The sequence below is a fragment of the Gigantopelta aegis genome, chromosome 10 (assembly GCF_016097555.1).
Source record: "Gigantopelta aegis isolate Gae_Host chromosome 10, Gae_host_genome, whole genome shotgun sequence".
Lineage (NCBI taxonomy): Eukaryota > Metazoa > Mollusca > Gastropoda > Neomphalida > Peltospiridae > Gigantopelta > Gigantopelta aegis.
The window spans coordinates 534,581-547,648 of NC_054708.1; the positions used below are offsets into that span (position 1 = coordinate 534,581).

At 37.2% G+C, this 13,068-nt stretch overlaps 1 protein-coding gene across 1 annotated transcript in view; it reads left to right on the forward strand.

Moving 5' to 3' along the window:
• The window catches only part of LOC121382815, a 104,039-nt gene that overhangs the window by 50,887 nt on the left and 40,084 nt on the right, over positions 1 to 13,068 (forward strand). Inside the window, exon 4 of the mRNA XM_041512439.1 lies at positions 3,867 to 3,928. Coding sequence (XP_041368373.1) covers positions 3,867 to 3,928 — 62 coding nt within the window. The remainder of the gene's footprint in view (positions 1 to 3,866; positions 3,929 to 13,068) is intronic.

The window sequence follows — 13,068 nt, forward strand, 5'->3', positions numbered from 1 at the left end:
TCAAATGACGTCACTATTGCTTCTATTTCTCAGATTTATATCCTATCAACTTTGTCTACCTTTAGGTTTGCCATGTATATCTTAATAAATATTGCATGATGTTTTTATTTAGTTATCCTGTTAACAATTCCTTTGAAATAATGCTTTTGAGGAAAGGGGGTAGGGTTATCAAAAGGGTTGTTCCACAAAAACACTTTCAAAAAAACTTTATATATAGGATGTAAATATTAACTAGATGTCACAACAAGCTTCTGCTGCAATAAGATCCTTCAAAAAGAATATTTGAGGTGCTGAGCCTAAACTTTATGTTAAATGTCTACTAAAAAATGAAACTCTGAATTATATTTGTTTACGTTACAGAAATAAGTGTTATATGAGACCCTAATCCTCAAAGGATTTTAATGGTAACATATCTGAATTCTCCAGTCCATTACCTCCCAATCCTCCAAGTTTTGCATTCCTAAATGCCTTAACATATATTTTACAATGCTTTTGAACTAGTCACCTTTAAGCAATTCTATAAAAATATAACTGTCATGGAAATGGAGGTAGGGTCACAAAACGGGTAGATATCCTGCAATGCTATCATAAATTTTCCATCCATTCCTAGGGATGTAGTCCTTGACAAAAATAACTATGAGCATTTGTCCCCCCCAGGTGGTACCATTCGTCCCCCCCAGGTGGTACCATAAGTCCCCCCCCCCCCAGGTGGTACCATTCATCCCTGCAGGTGGTACCATTCATCCCCCCCAGGTGGTACCATTCGTCCCTCCAGGTGGTTCCATTCATCCCCCCAGGTGGTACCATTCATCCCCCCCCCCCAGGTGGTGCCATTCGCCACCCCCCAGGTGGTACCATTTGTCCCCCAAGGTGGTACCATTCTTCCCCCAGGGGTACCATTCGTCCCCCAGGTGGTACCATTCGCCCCCCCCCTCCCAAGTGGTACCATTCACACACACACACACACACACACCCAGGTGGTACCAATTGGCCAAATTTTGGGTCCTGGCTCATGGACTACATTGTTTCCTTTTCACTAAAGTTTCATGGACAGGAAACAATCTTAATAAAACGTGTGTTTTGATTGTACAAATCACGTTGTAGTAAAATCTCGCACAATTGTCAACAAGGTAACAAAGGTGTGCATAGCCAGTCCCAATTAATTAAAAGGCTAATATAACTGAAGTACAGTCATGTTTAGAATTACTGTGTTTTTCTTATTTTTTCTATTGTCTTCTAATTTAATGCCACGCTTACTTGCGATATGATGTTGGCAGTCAGGGAATGCAATAACTGAGCCGGCTTGACCTGTTTAATTTGTGTAGCAGTTTGGATAACGTTTCACATCTGTACAAGATAATACAAGATAATATCAATTAACAAGTTAAATCTTGCCAATATATTTGTTGATATCTGTCTGACAATGGATATATTGCCATGTAGGCTACTTGATCAACTGACATCACCGTTCCTGGTGACAATTCACTACCGAATACACTGAACAAGACCATGCATTATTGTGTTACATTGTATTGTGCATTAAATTCTTTTGTTTTGGGTGGTTAGAGAGAGGCGTTTGTTAAATTATTTACCCACTCTGGATGAAGGGGCAGGGATGGGGGTTGGGTGCAAAAGCGAAAACGGGACAATGGTTTAGGATCAAACATGACAAAATAGGGAAGGTAATTAAAACAAAAGTTTTCAAATGTGAGAGACCTGTAAGAATTTGCTAAATGTTTTCACAGCAGGAAATGTGCAGTAACCCTGTCCTTGTTCACAAGATCAGCATTAAAATTGCATAATGTTGACAGCTGCTCTGTGCCATAATGCACTAGACTTGACGCATCAGGGCATCTTGAGCGGTTGAAAACAACATCAAAACACTCCAGCAAGTTTAGAATGTCAGTTGAAAACCTATCGTTCAAATTGTTGATAATTTTGTCAATGTACATGTTCCTGATTTTGCAGAATCTCTGTCTGTCAGTGATGTCTACATCTTTGTACTTTGATTTTTGCCCAGCTACTGTTACACCTAGAATGGTCAGGACTTCATGCACTTTCACTGATCCATGTTTCATAGCACTCCGGGTCTCTTTTGTATAACAAACACTACATCTAATATGAGACAAATTTACATAATCTTTCTGAAAAGTCAGACTTTTTGGTCTTTTTTTTTATTTAATATTTTTATTCCTTTTCTACCTCAACAGACAGAACAGTACATTAGAAAAACAATATGCACATAATCCATTTCTTGTACATATAAAACATATAAATAAGAAAATTCAGTATCTTAATATTGGGTTTTTTCCCATTATAACCGTAATGCGCTTCGTATAACTTCCCATTTTTCTTTAATTCTCTTTGCTTTTCGGGGTGTGTATAAATATAGTGAATAGAATTCAATTCTTTTATAATAATTAATATGATCTATACATGAAATATAATTTAGTTTTTGCTGTTTCATTCTACAGACATGTATATAATGCTTTACTAAAAGCAGACGTAAATTTATGATACCAACATTTATATTTTTAGTAAAAAGTGCAAAAAACCATTTTGATTGTAGGTTGTCAAGAAAACAACACCAAATAGATTTGACATGATGACATTCAACAAACAAGTGAATAATCGTTTCTTTAGTTCCACCACAAACAGTACATAATTCAGTTTCCCAAAGTTTGCATGGCATCAGTTTACTGTTGGTGTAATAAATTCAGGGTTAATTTTAAATTGAAAGGATTGCAATTTTGTGTCATCAGTTATCTTAAAAGGCATTATGTAAATGTTTTCCCAATAGTTGTCCTCAATATGTAAATCTAATTCTGTCGCCATTTTTGTTGTGCAGTAGGTTTTTCATCCAGTTTATCAATAAATAACGGATAGAAGGGTTTTGATACTTTCTCATATTTTTTTAATAGTTTTACATTTGAATTTAATATTTTTCCTATTTTAAAATCAATATTTCTAATTATGTTTTTCCATCTGTTTGGTATTGCATTCATTAAGCCATAATATTGTAAGTAATTTAGATTCAGGTGATACTTTCTGCAAGAGTTATCATATGTAAGAAAATTTCCATCATTATCCAACAAAACATTAACAAAATAAATATCTTTTTCACACCACGTACTGTAAAAAACTTATTTATTATTGACTGTGATATTTGGGATAAAGCAAAGAGGTTGGGATAATATGTCATGCGGGGTTGTGGTGGGGTTTTGTTGGATTTCCTCCCAACCTAATAAAACATCTTGAATTTTGAACAGACCTTTTTATAACATTCCTTATGTAAGAAGATAATTTTATCACCCCTAGCCTCTCCAAATCATCTATAACAAGGGTTTTCCAAGCAGACTGATAAAAAGGGTCAACAAGGTTTTTTAGCCATGGCATTTTTAAAGCATGAGAATAGAACATGATGTGAGATACTTTAGAGGAGTTAGGTTCTTTGCTGTTTTTTAAAAATGGACTCTTCAAAACGTCCGGTTTGAGGGAATTCAAAACGTCCGGTTTGAGGAAATTCAAAACGTCCAGTTTGAGGGAATTCCAGTTTACAGATGGTCCGGTCTTAAGACGTTTCACTGTAAAAGAAATATGAAAAACATAATATTTACCAGAATATTTCAAAATTTATTGATTTGTCTCTCAAAGTTTGGGTCTTGATTGAGTTTGCTACATGATGTTGATCACTTACCAAGTGTCATTAATATTTTTGTCATTAATAAAAAGAAAAGAATATATCTTTCATTTGAGGTGAAGAGATAGAATGTCTCGCAGGCCAGTAAATTTTAGTTGGTTCTGGTCCGGCAGGCTAGTGAAATATTTTCCATTTCTGCACCTCTGTGTTTGTTTTTCTTTTGTAGAATTCATCACATGATTCCCAAGAATCATCTGTCTCACCTAGTCACTGGCAACCAAGCACAGAGTAAGTATATTTCAGTTACTATATAGTATCTTACATGACACCCCAGTGCAAAGTAAGTATATTTTAGTTACTAAATAGTATCTCACCTGACACCCCAGCACAGAGTAGGTATATTTTAGTTACTATATAGTATCTAACCTGACACCCCCAGTACAGAGTAAGTATATTTCAGTTACTATATAGTATCTCACCTGACACCCCAGTACAGAGTAAGTATATTTCAGTTACTATATAGTATCTCACCTGACACCCAAGCACAGAGTAAGTATATTTCAGTTACTATATAGTATCTCACCTGACACCCCAGCACAGATTAAGTATATTTCAGTTACTATATAGTATCTCACCTGACACCCCAGCACAGAGTAAGTATATTTCAGTTACTATATAGTATCTCACCTGACACCCCAGCACTGAGTAAGTATATTTCAGTTACTATATAGTATCTCACCTGACACCCCAGCACTGAGTAAGTATATTTCAGTTACTATATAGTATCTCACCTGACACCCCAGCACAGAGTAAATATATTTCAGTTACTATATAGTATCTCACCTGACACCCCAGCACAGAGTAAGTATATTTCAGTTACTATATAGTATCTCACCTGACACCCCAGCACTGAGTAAGTATATTTCAGTTACTATATAGTATCTCACCTGACACCCCAGTACAGAGTAAGTATATTTCAGTTACTATATAGTATCTCACCTGACACCCCAGCACAGAGTAAGTATATTTCAGTTACTATATAGTATCTCACCTGACACCCCAGCACTGAGTAAGTATATTTCAGTTACTATATAGTATCTCACCTGACACCCCAGCACTGAGTAAGTATATTTCAGTTACTATATAGTATCTCACCTGACACCCCAGCACAGAGTAAGTATATTGTAGTTACTATATAGTATGTATCTCACCTGACACCCCAGCACAGTAAGTATATTTCAGTTACTATATAGTATGTATCTCACCTGACACCCCAGCACAGAGTAAGTATATTTCAGTTACTATATAGTATGTATCTCACCTGACACCCCAGCACAGAGTAAGTATATTTTAGTTACTATATAGTATCTCACCTGACACCCCAGCACAGAGTAAGTATATTTCAGTTACTATATAGTATCTCACCTGACACCCCAGCACAGAGTAAGTATATTTCAGTTACTATATAGTATGTATCTCACCTGACACCCCAGCACTGAGTAAGTATATTTCAGTTACTATATAGTATCTCACCTGACACCCCAGCACAGAGTAAGTATATTTCAGTTACTATATAGTATCTCACCTGACACCCCAGCACTGAGTAAGTATATTTCAGTTACTATATAGTATGTACCTCACCTGACACCCCAGCACTGAGTAAGTATATTTCAGTTACTATATAGTATTTCACCTGACACCCCAGCACTGAGTAAGTATATTTCAGTTATTATATAGTATGTATCTCACCTGACACCCCAGCACAGAGTAAGTATATTTCAGTTGCTATATAGTATGTATCTCACCTGACACCCCAGCACTGAGTAAGTATATTTCAGTTACTATATAGTATGTATCTCACCTGACACCCCAGCACTGAGTAAGTATATTTCAGTTACTATATAGTATTTCACCTGACACCCCAGCACTGAGTAAGTATATTTCAGTTACTATATAGTATTTCACCTGACACCCCAGCACTGAATAAGTATATTTCACTTACTATATAGTATTTCACCTGACACCCCAGCACTGAGTAAGTATATTTCAGTTACTATATAGTATGTACCTCACCTGACACCCCAGCACTGAGTAAGTATATTTCAGTTACTATATAGTATTTCACCTGACACCCCAGCACTGAGTAAGTATATTTCAGTTACTATATAGTATGTATCTCACCTGACACCCCAGCACAGAGTAAGTATATTTCAGTTGCTATATAGTATGTATCTCACCTGACACCCCAGCACTGAGTAAGTATATTTCAGTTACTATATAGTATTTCACCTGACACCCCAGCACTGAGTAAGTATATTTCAGTTACTATATAGTATGTACCTCACCTGACACCCAAGCACTGAGTAAGTATATTTCAGTTACTATATATTATTTCACCTGACACCCCAGCACTGAGTAAGTATATTTTAGTTACTATATAGTATGTATCTCACCTGACACCCCAGCACTGAGTAAATATATTTCAGTTACTGTATAGTATGTACCTCACCTGACACCCCAGCACTGAGTAAGTATATTTCAGTTACTATATAGTATTTCACCTGACACCCCAGCACTGAGTAAGTATATTTCAGTTACTATATAGTATGTATCTCACCTGACACCCCAGCACAGAGTAAGTATATTTCAGTTGCTATATAGTATGTATCTCACCTGACACCCCAGCACTGAGTAAGTATATTTCAGTTACTATATAGTATCTCACCTGACACCCCAGCACTGAGTAAGTATATTTCAGTTACTATATAGTATGTACCTCACCTGACACCCCAGCACTGAGTAAGTATATTTCAGTTACTATATAGTATCTCACCTGACACCCCAGCACTGAGTAAGTATATTTCAGTTACTATATAGTATGTACCTCACCTGACACCCCAGCACTGAGTAAGTATATTTCAGTTACTATATAGTATTTCACCTGACACCCCAGCGCAGAGTAAGTATATTTCAGTTACTATATAGTATCTCACCTGACACCCCAGCGCAGAGTAAGTATATTTCAGTTACTATATAGTATCTCACCTGACACCCCAGCGCAGAGTAAGTATATTTCAGTTACTATATAGTATCTCACCTGACACCCCAGCGCAGAGTAAGTATATTTCAGTTACTATATAGTATCTCACCTGACACCCCAGCGCAGAGTAAGTATATTTCAGTTACTATATAGTATCTCACCTGACACCCCAGCGCAGAGTAAGTATATTTTAGTTACTATATAGTATCTCACCTGACACCCCAGTACAGAGTAAGTACATTTCAGTTACTATATAGTATCTCACCTGACACCCCAGCACTGAGTAAGTATATTTCAGTTACTATATAGTATCTCACCTGACACCCAAGCACAGAGTAAGTATATTTCAGTTACTATATAGTATCTCACCTGACACCCAAGCACAGAGTAAGTATATTTCAGTTACTATATAGTATCTCACCTGACACCCAAGCACAGAGTAAGTATATTTCAGTTACTATATAGTATCTCACCTGACACCCCAGTACAGAGTAAGTATATTTCAGTTACTATATAGTATTTCACCTGACACCCCAGCACAGAGTAAGTACATTTCAGTTACTATGTAGTACCTCACCTGACACCCCAGTACAGAGTAAGTATATTTCAGTTACTATATAGTATGTACCTCACCTGACACCCCAGCACAGAGTAAGTATATTTCAGTTACTATATAGTATCTCACCTGACACCCAAGCACAGAGTAAGTATATTTCAGTTACTATATAGTATCTCATCTGACACCCCAGCACTGAGTAAGTATATTTCAGTTACTATATAGTATCTCACCTGACACCCCAGCACTGAGTAAGTATATTTCAGTTACTATATAGTATCTCACCTGACACCCAAGCACAGAGTAAGTATATTTTAGTTACTATATAGTATCTCACCTGATACCCCAGTACAGAGTAAGTATATTTCAATTACTATATAGTATCTCACCTGACACCCAAGCACAGAGTAAGTATATTTCAGTTACTATATAGTATCTCACCTGACACCCCAGCACAGAGTAAGTATATTTCAGTTACTATATAGTATCTCACCTGATACCCCAGCACAGAGTAAGTATATTTCAGTTACTATATAGTATGTACCTCACCTGACACCCCAGTACAGAGTAAGTATATTTTAGTTACTATATAGTATCTCACCTGACACCCCAGCACAGTATATTTTAGTTACTATATAGTACCTCACCTGACAAATCAGTACAGAGTAAGTATATTTTAGTTACTATATAGTAAGTACCTCACCTGACACCCCAGTACAGAGTAAGTATATTTTAGTTACTATATAGTATCTCACCTGACACCCCAGCACAATATATTTTAGTTACTATATAGTACCTCACCTGACACCCCAGTACAGAGTAAGTATATTTTAGTTACTATATAGTATCTCACCTGACACCCCAGCACAGTATATTTTAGTTACTATATAGTATCTCACCTGACACCCCAGCACTGAGTAAGTATATTTCAGTTACTATATAGTATCTCACCTGACACCCCAGCACTGAGTACGTATATTTCAGTTACTATATAGTATCTCACCTGACATCCCAGCACTGAGTAAGTATATTTCACTTACTATATAGTATCTCACTTGACATCCCAGCACTGAGTAAGTATATTTCAGTTACTGTATCTCACCTGACACCCCAGCACTGAGTAAGTATATTTCAGTTACTATATGGTATCTCACCTGACACCCCAGCACTGAGTAAGTATATTTTAGTTACTATATAGTATCTCACCTGACACCCCAGCACTGAGTAAGTATATTTTAATTACTATATAGTATCTCACCTGACACCCAAGCACAGAGTAAGTATATTTTAATTACTATATAGTATGTATCTCACCTGACACCCCAGCACTGAGTAAGTATATTTCAGTTACTATATAGTATTTCAACTGACACCCCAGCACAGAGTAAGTATATTTCAGTTACTATATAGTATCTCACCTGACACCCCAGCAGAGAGTAAGTACATTTCAGTTACTATATAGTATCTCACCTGACACCCCAGCACAGAGTAAGTATATTTCAGTTACTATATAGTATGTACCTCACCTGACACCCCAGCACTGAGTAAGTATATTTCAGTTACTATATAGTATTTCACCTGACACCCCAGTACAGAGTAAGTATATTTCAGTTACTATATATTATCTCACCTGACACCCCAGCACTGAGTAAGTATATTTTAATTACTATATAGTATCTCACCTGACACCCCAGCACTGAGTAAGTATATTTTAATTACTATATAGTATCTCACCTGACACCCCAGTACAGAGTAAGTATATTTCAGTTACTATATAGTATCTCACTTGACACCCCAGTACAGAGTAAGTATATTTTAGTTACTATATAGTATCTCACCTGACACCCCAGCACAGAGTAAGTGTATTTTAGTTACTATATAGTATCTCACCTGACAACCCAGCACTGAGTAAGTATATTTTAATTACTATATAGTATGTATCTCACCTGACACCCCAGCACAGAGTAAGTGTATTTTAGTTACTATATATTATCTCACCTGATACCCCAGCACTGAGTAAGTATATTTTAATTACTATATAGTATGTATCTCACCTGACACCCCAGCACAGAGTAAGTGTATTTTAGTTACTATATAGTATTTCACTTAACACCCCGACACTAATTTTATGGTATGAATATTCAACTGTATTTAATGCACATTATTGCTTAATAGCAACAAGTATGTTGGTGTATTTTATTAATAAAACTGTAAAATGTGTCGGCAGTTAATTGTGCTCCATCCCATTAAATCAACCCACAGGTAAGAAGGTAGTCATGTAAAACTTAACACATCAAACCAGGTTTACTCATACAACACACAGGTAAGAAGGTAGTCATGTAAAACTTAACACATCAAACCAGGTTTAGTCGTACAACCCACAGGTAAGAAGGTAGTCATGTAAAACTTAACACATCACATCAGGTCTTAGTCTTACGACCCACAGGTAAGACGGTAGTCATGTAAAACTTAACCTGTCACATGAGGTATAGCCTTACAACTGAAGAAACACACACATACCAGTCTGTTGATTATTGCAGAATGATAAGAAAGGCATGCGACCACTGTCAATCTGGCAACCTGGCTACAAACCAAGTGAAAATAACTGTCACACTGCAATGATAAAGTGACTGTTTACTTTGTTAACGGGTCTATTCTTCTAGTTGCCTCCTCTGTGATTTCTGGTTGGCAGGACTTGGTATGTAGTTGGTGGATTAACAGACAGTGTAATAGTCTGGTAGCTTCACCATCGTCTGGACACAAACAGAATATGTACCGGTATTATTAACAACATCTGATGCATCATGACTGACATGTCCTAATATTAGTCTTTGTTTAATGCTTTGGAGAAAGGCACTTGTATTGGATCATGACCCATGTCACTATTGCTCAATAAAATTGAAATGTTCTCTAACAAATAACCTGTAGCCTCTAAAAGAGTAATGGACATTATCAAAGGACAGGATTTATTACTACAAATAATTCTGTAAGACTTAAGTTAACTGTCCCATCTAAAATCACACAACTCATCAGTCACGTAGTTCCAAACAAAAGGAAATTATCACTTGGTCAAATGTACTACTACTAGTATGCAATTTTTTCTTTGGAAAAATACTTTAACTGCACATGGAGATGTGTTTAGTTAACTCTTGTTCACCCAGCTTTATAATCAGAAATCATCATCACTGACCCAAGTTTCCAATGTGAAATATGTAAATTTGAACCTACATTTTTCAACTTCAAATTGTAAGAAAAATACTAATGAAACACTCTTTTGTTGTGTTTCATAGTTTAGAGGATATCTTGGTGAGTTCAATTACCAAAATTAAATTTACAGAAGAAATTAATTAATATTTAAAAAAAATATTTGTTAAAACCCTATGATTACAATCCATGATATCATTGTTTATGACGCTTTCACAAAGTTTATTGTCACTTTCAATCAACGAGTAACCCCATCCATCATCTACTTCAAAGTCTGTATTATTAGTTATTTTCAGTGAATACATCTTTTACAAATCTTCAATTTTCATTAAATAATAATGTCCTATATATTTTAAAAGAAATGTAACAAAAAAGTAAACCTCCACTGTGGGTATTTGAACCATGGACTCTTAGTACAGGAGTCCAGCACTCTACCAACTGAGCTAATAGGGAAATGCCAATAGGAGCACTTTATACCAACACTAATACATACTCCCCCCTGAAGTGAAGCTACGTCCCCGAGCTGTGGGCCCCGGGCATTTGAACTGTTACAGGTCCTGACTGGGTTAATATTGTATTCTCGTATACCTAGACATTTTATCATAGTAACCAGCTGACAACAAGCCAATACCTAGACATTTTATCATAGTAACCAGCTGACCACAAGCCAATACCTAGACATTTTATCATAGTAACCAGCTGACCACAAGCCAATACCTAAACATTTTATCATAGTAACCAGCTGACCACAAGCCAATACCTAAACATTTTATCATAGTAACCAGCTGACAACAAGCCAATACCTAGACATTTTATCATAGTAACCAGCTGACCACAAGCCAATACCTAGACATTTTATCATAGTAACCAGCTGACCACAAGCCAATACCTAGACATTTTATCATAGTAACCAGCTGACCACAAGCCAATACCTAAACATTTTATCATAGTAACCAGCTGACAACAAGCCAATACCTAGACATTTTATCATAGTAACCAGCTGACCACAAGCCAATACCTAGACATTTTATCATAGTAACCAGCTGACCACAAGCCAATACCTAAACATTTTATCATAGTAACCAGCTGACCACAAGCCATTATGTAGACATTTTATCATAGTAACCAGCTGACCACAAGCCAATACCTAAACATTTTATCATAGTAACCAGCTGACCACAAGCCATTATGTAGACATTTTATCATAGTAACCAGCTGACCACAAGCCAATACCTAAACATTTTATCATAGTAACCAGCTGACCACAAGCCAATACCTAGACATTTTATCATAGTAACCAGCTGACCACAAGCCAATACCTAAACATTTTATCATAGTAACCAGCTGACAACAAGCCAATACCTAGACATTTTATCATAGTTACCAGCTGACCACAAGCCAATACCTAGACATTTTATCATAGTAACCAGCTGACCACAAGCCATTATGTAGACATTTTATCATTGTAACCAGCTGACCACAAGCCAATACCTAGACATTTTATCATAGTAACCAGCTGACCACAAGCCAATACCTAGACATTTTATCATAGTAACCAGCTGACCACAAGCCAATACCTAGACATTTTATCATAAACTAACAGGCAAAAGAAATGTATCACTTTTAAAATAAGTTTAACTGAATTAAAGACACTGCAATCAGTTTGAAAGTAATGAGAAACTATTCTCCAAAACACACCCTGTGTTTCCGAAAAGTCACTGTTTCCGGATTTAGTGAATTTCGTGCAGTCATGAAAAATGTGAAAAACAGGATAATTTGAATTTGTTAAAAATGCTTGTGCATGATTGTTGCATAAATACCGGTGTGGGACAAAGTAAGGAAGGTATCAAAAAGAACATCAGAGAGATGCCGAGACTTACCCAAGCAGAACGCAACAGAGCTATTGGTATGGCTGATATGGGGACCTCTCAACAGCAGATTGCAAGAACCTTCAACTGCAGTCAAGCCGCCATCAGCAACTGTTGAGCCGTTATCAGCAGACAGGCCAGGCACAAGACTGTGCAAGATCGGGAAGACCAAGGGTCACAATGCCAGCTGAAGACCGCTACATCCGGACAATCCACCTGTGGAACCGATTCGTGATGGCGATGTCAACGGCGGCGACGGCACTGGAAACACCCCATCAGCAGACAAACAGTCTTACAATGACTCCGCAGGGCTGGTATCAGAACTTTCTGCCCCTTCCATGGAATGGCCTTGACCCCTCTACACTGTCAACGCAGATTACAATGGGCGCGAACTGTACGTCGGTGGCAGCAGCGTGATTGGGAATGGGTGCTGTTCACGGATGAAAGTCGCTTCAACATGTTCCGAAATGATGGCCGAGTGTGTTTATTGACGTAGGGGAGAGTGACTGGCGCCGAACTGCATCCAAAATGTGCACCCTTTTGGTGGAGGTGGCATCATGGTATGGGGCGGTATTTGCAGTCAATGGACAACAAGGCTTCTCATCATCCATGGAAATCTGACTGGTCAAAGATACAGAAATGAAGTGTTGTAGTGCCATTCTTGCGTCAACAGCCTAGGGGTATTCTTTTGCAGCAAGACTGCCCGGCCTCATACAGCCAGACTTGTTCAGGATTATCTCAACAACGTTAACGTCAACAT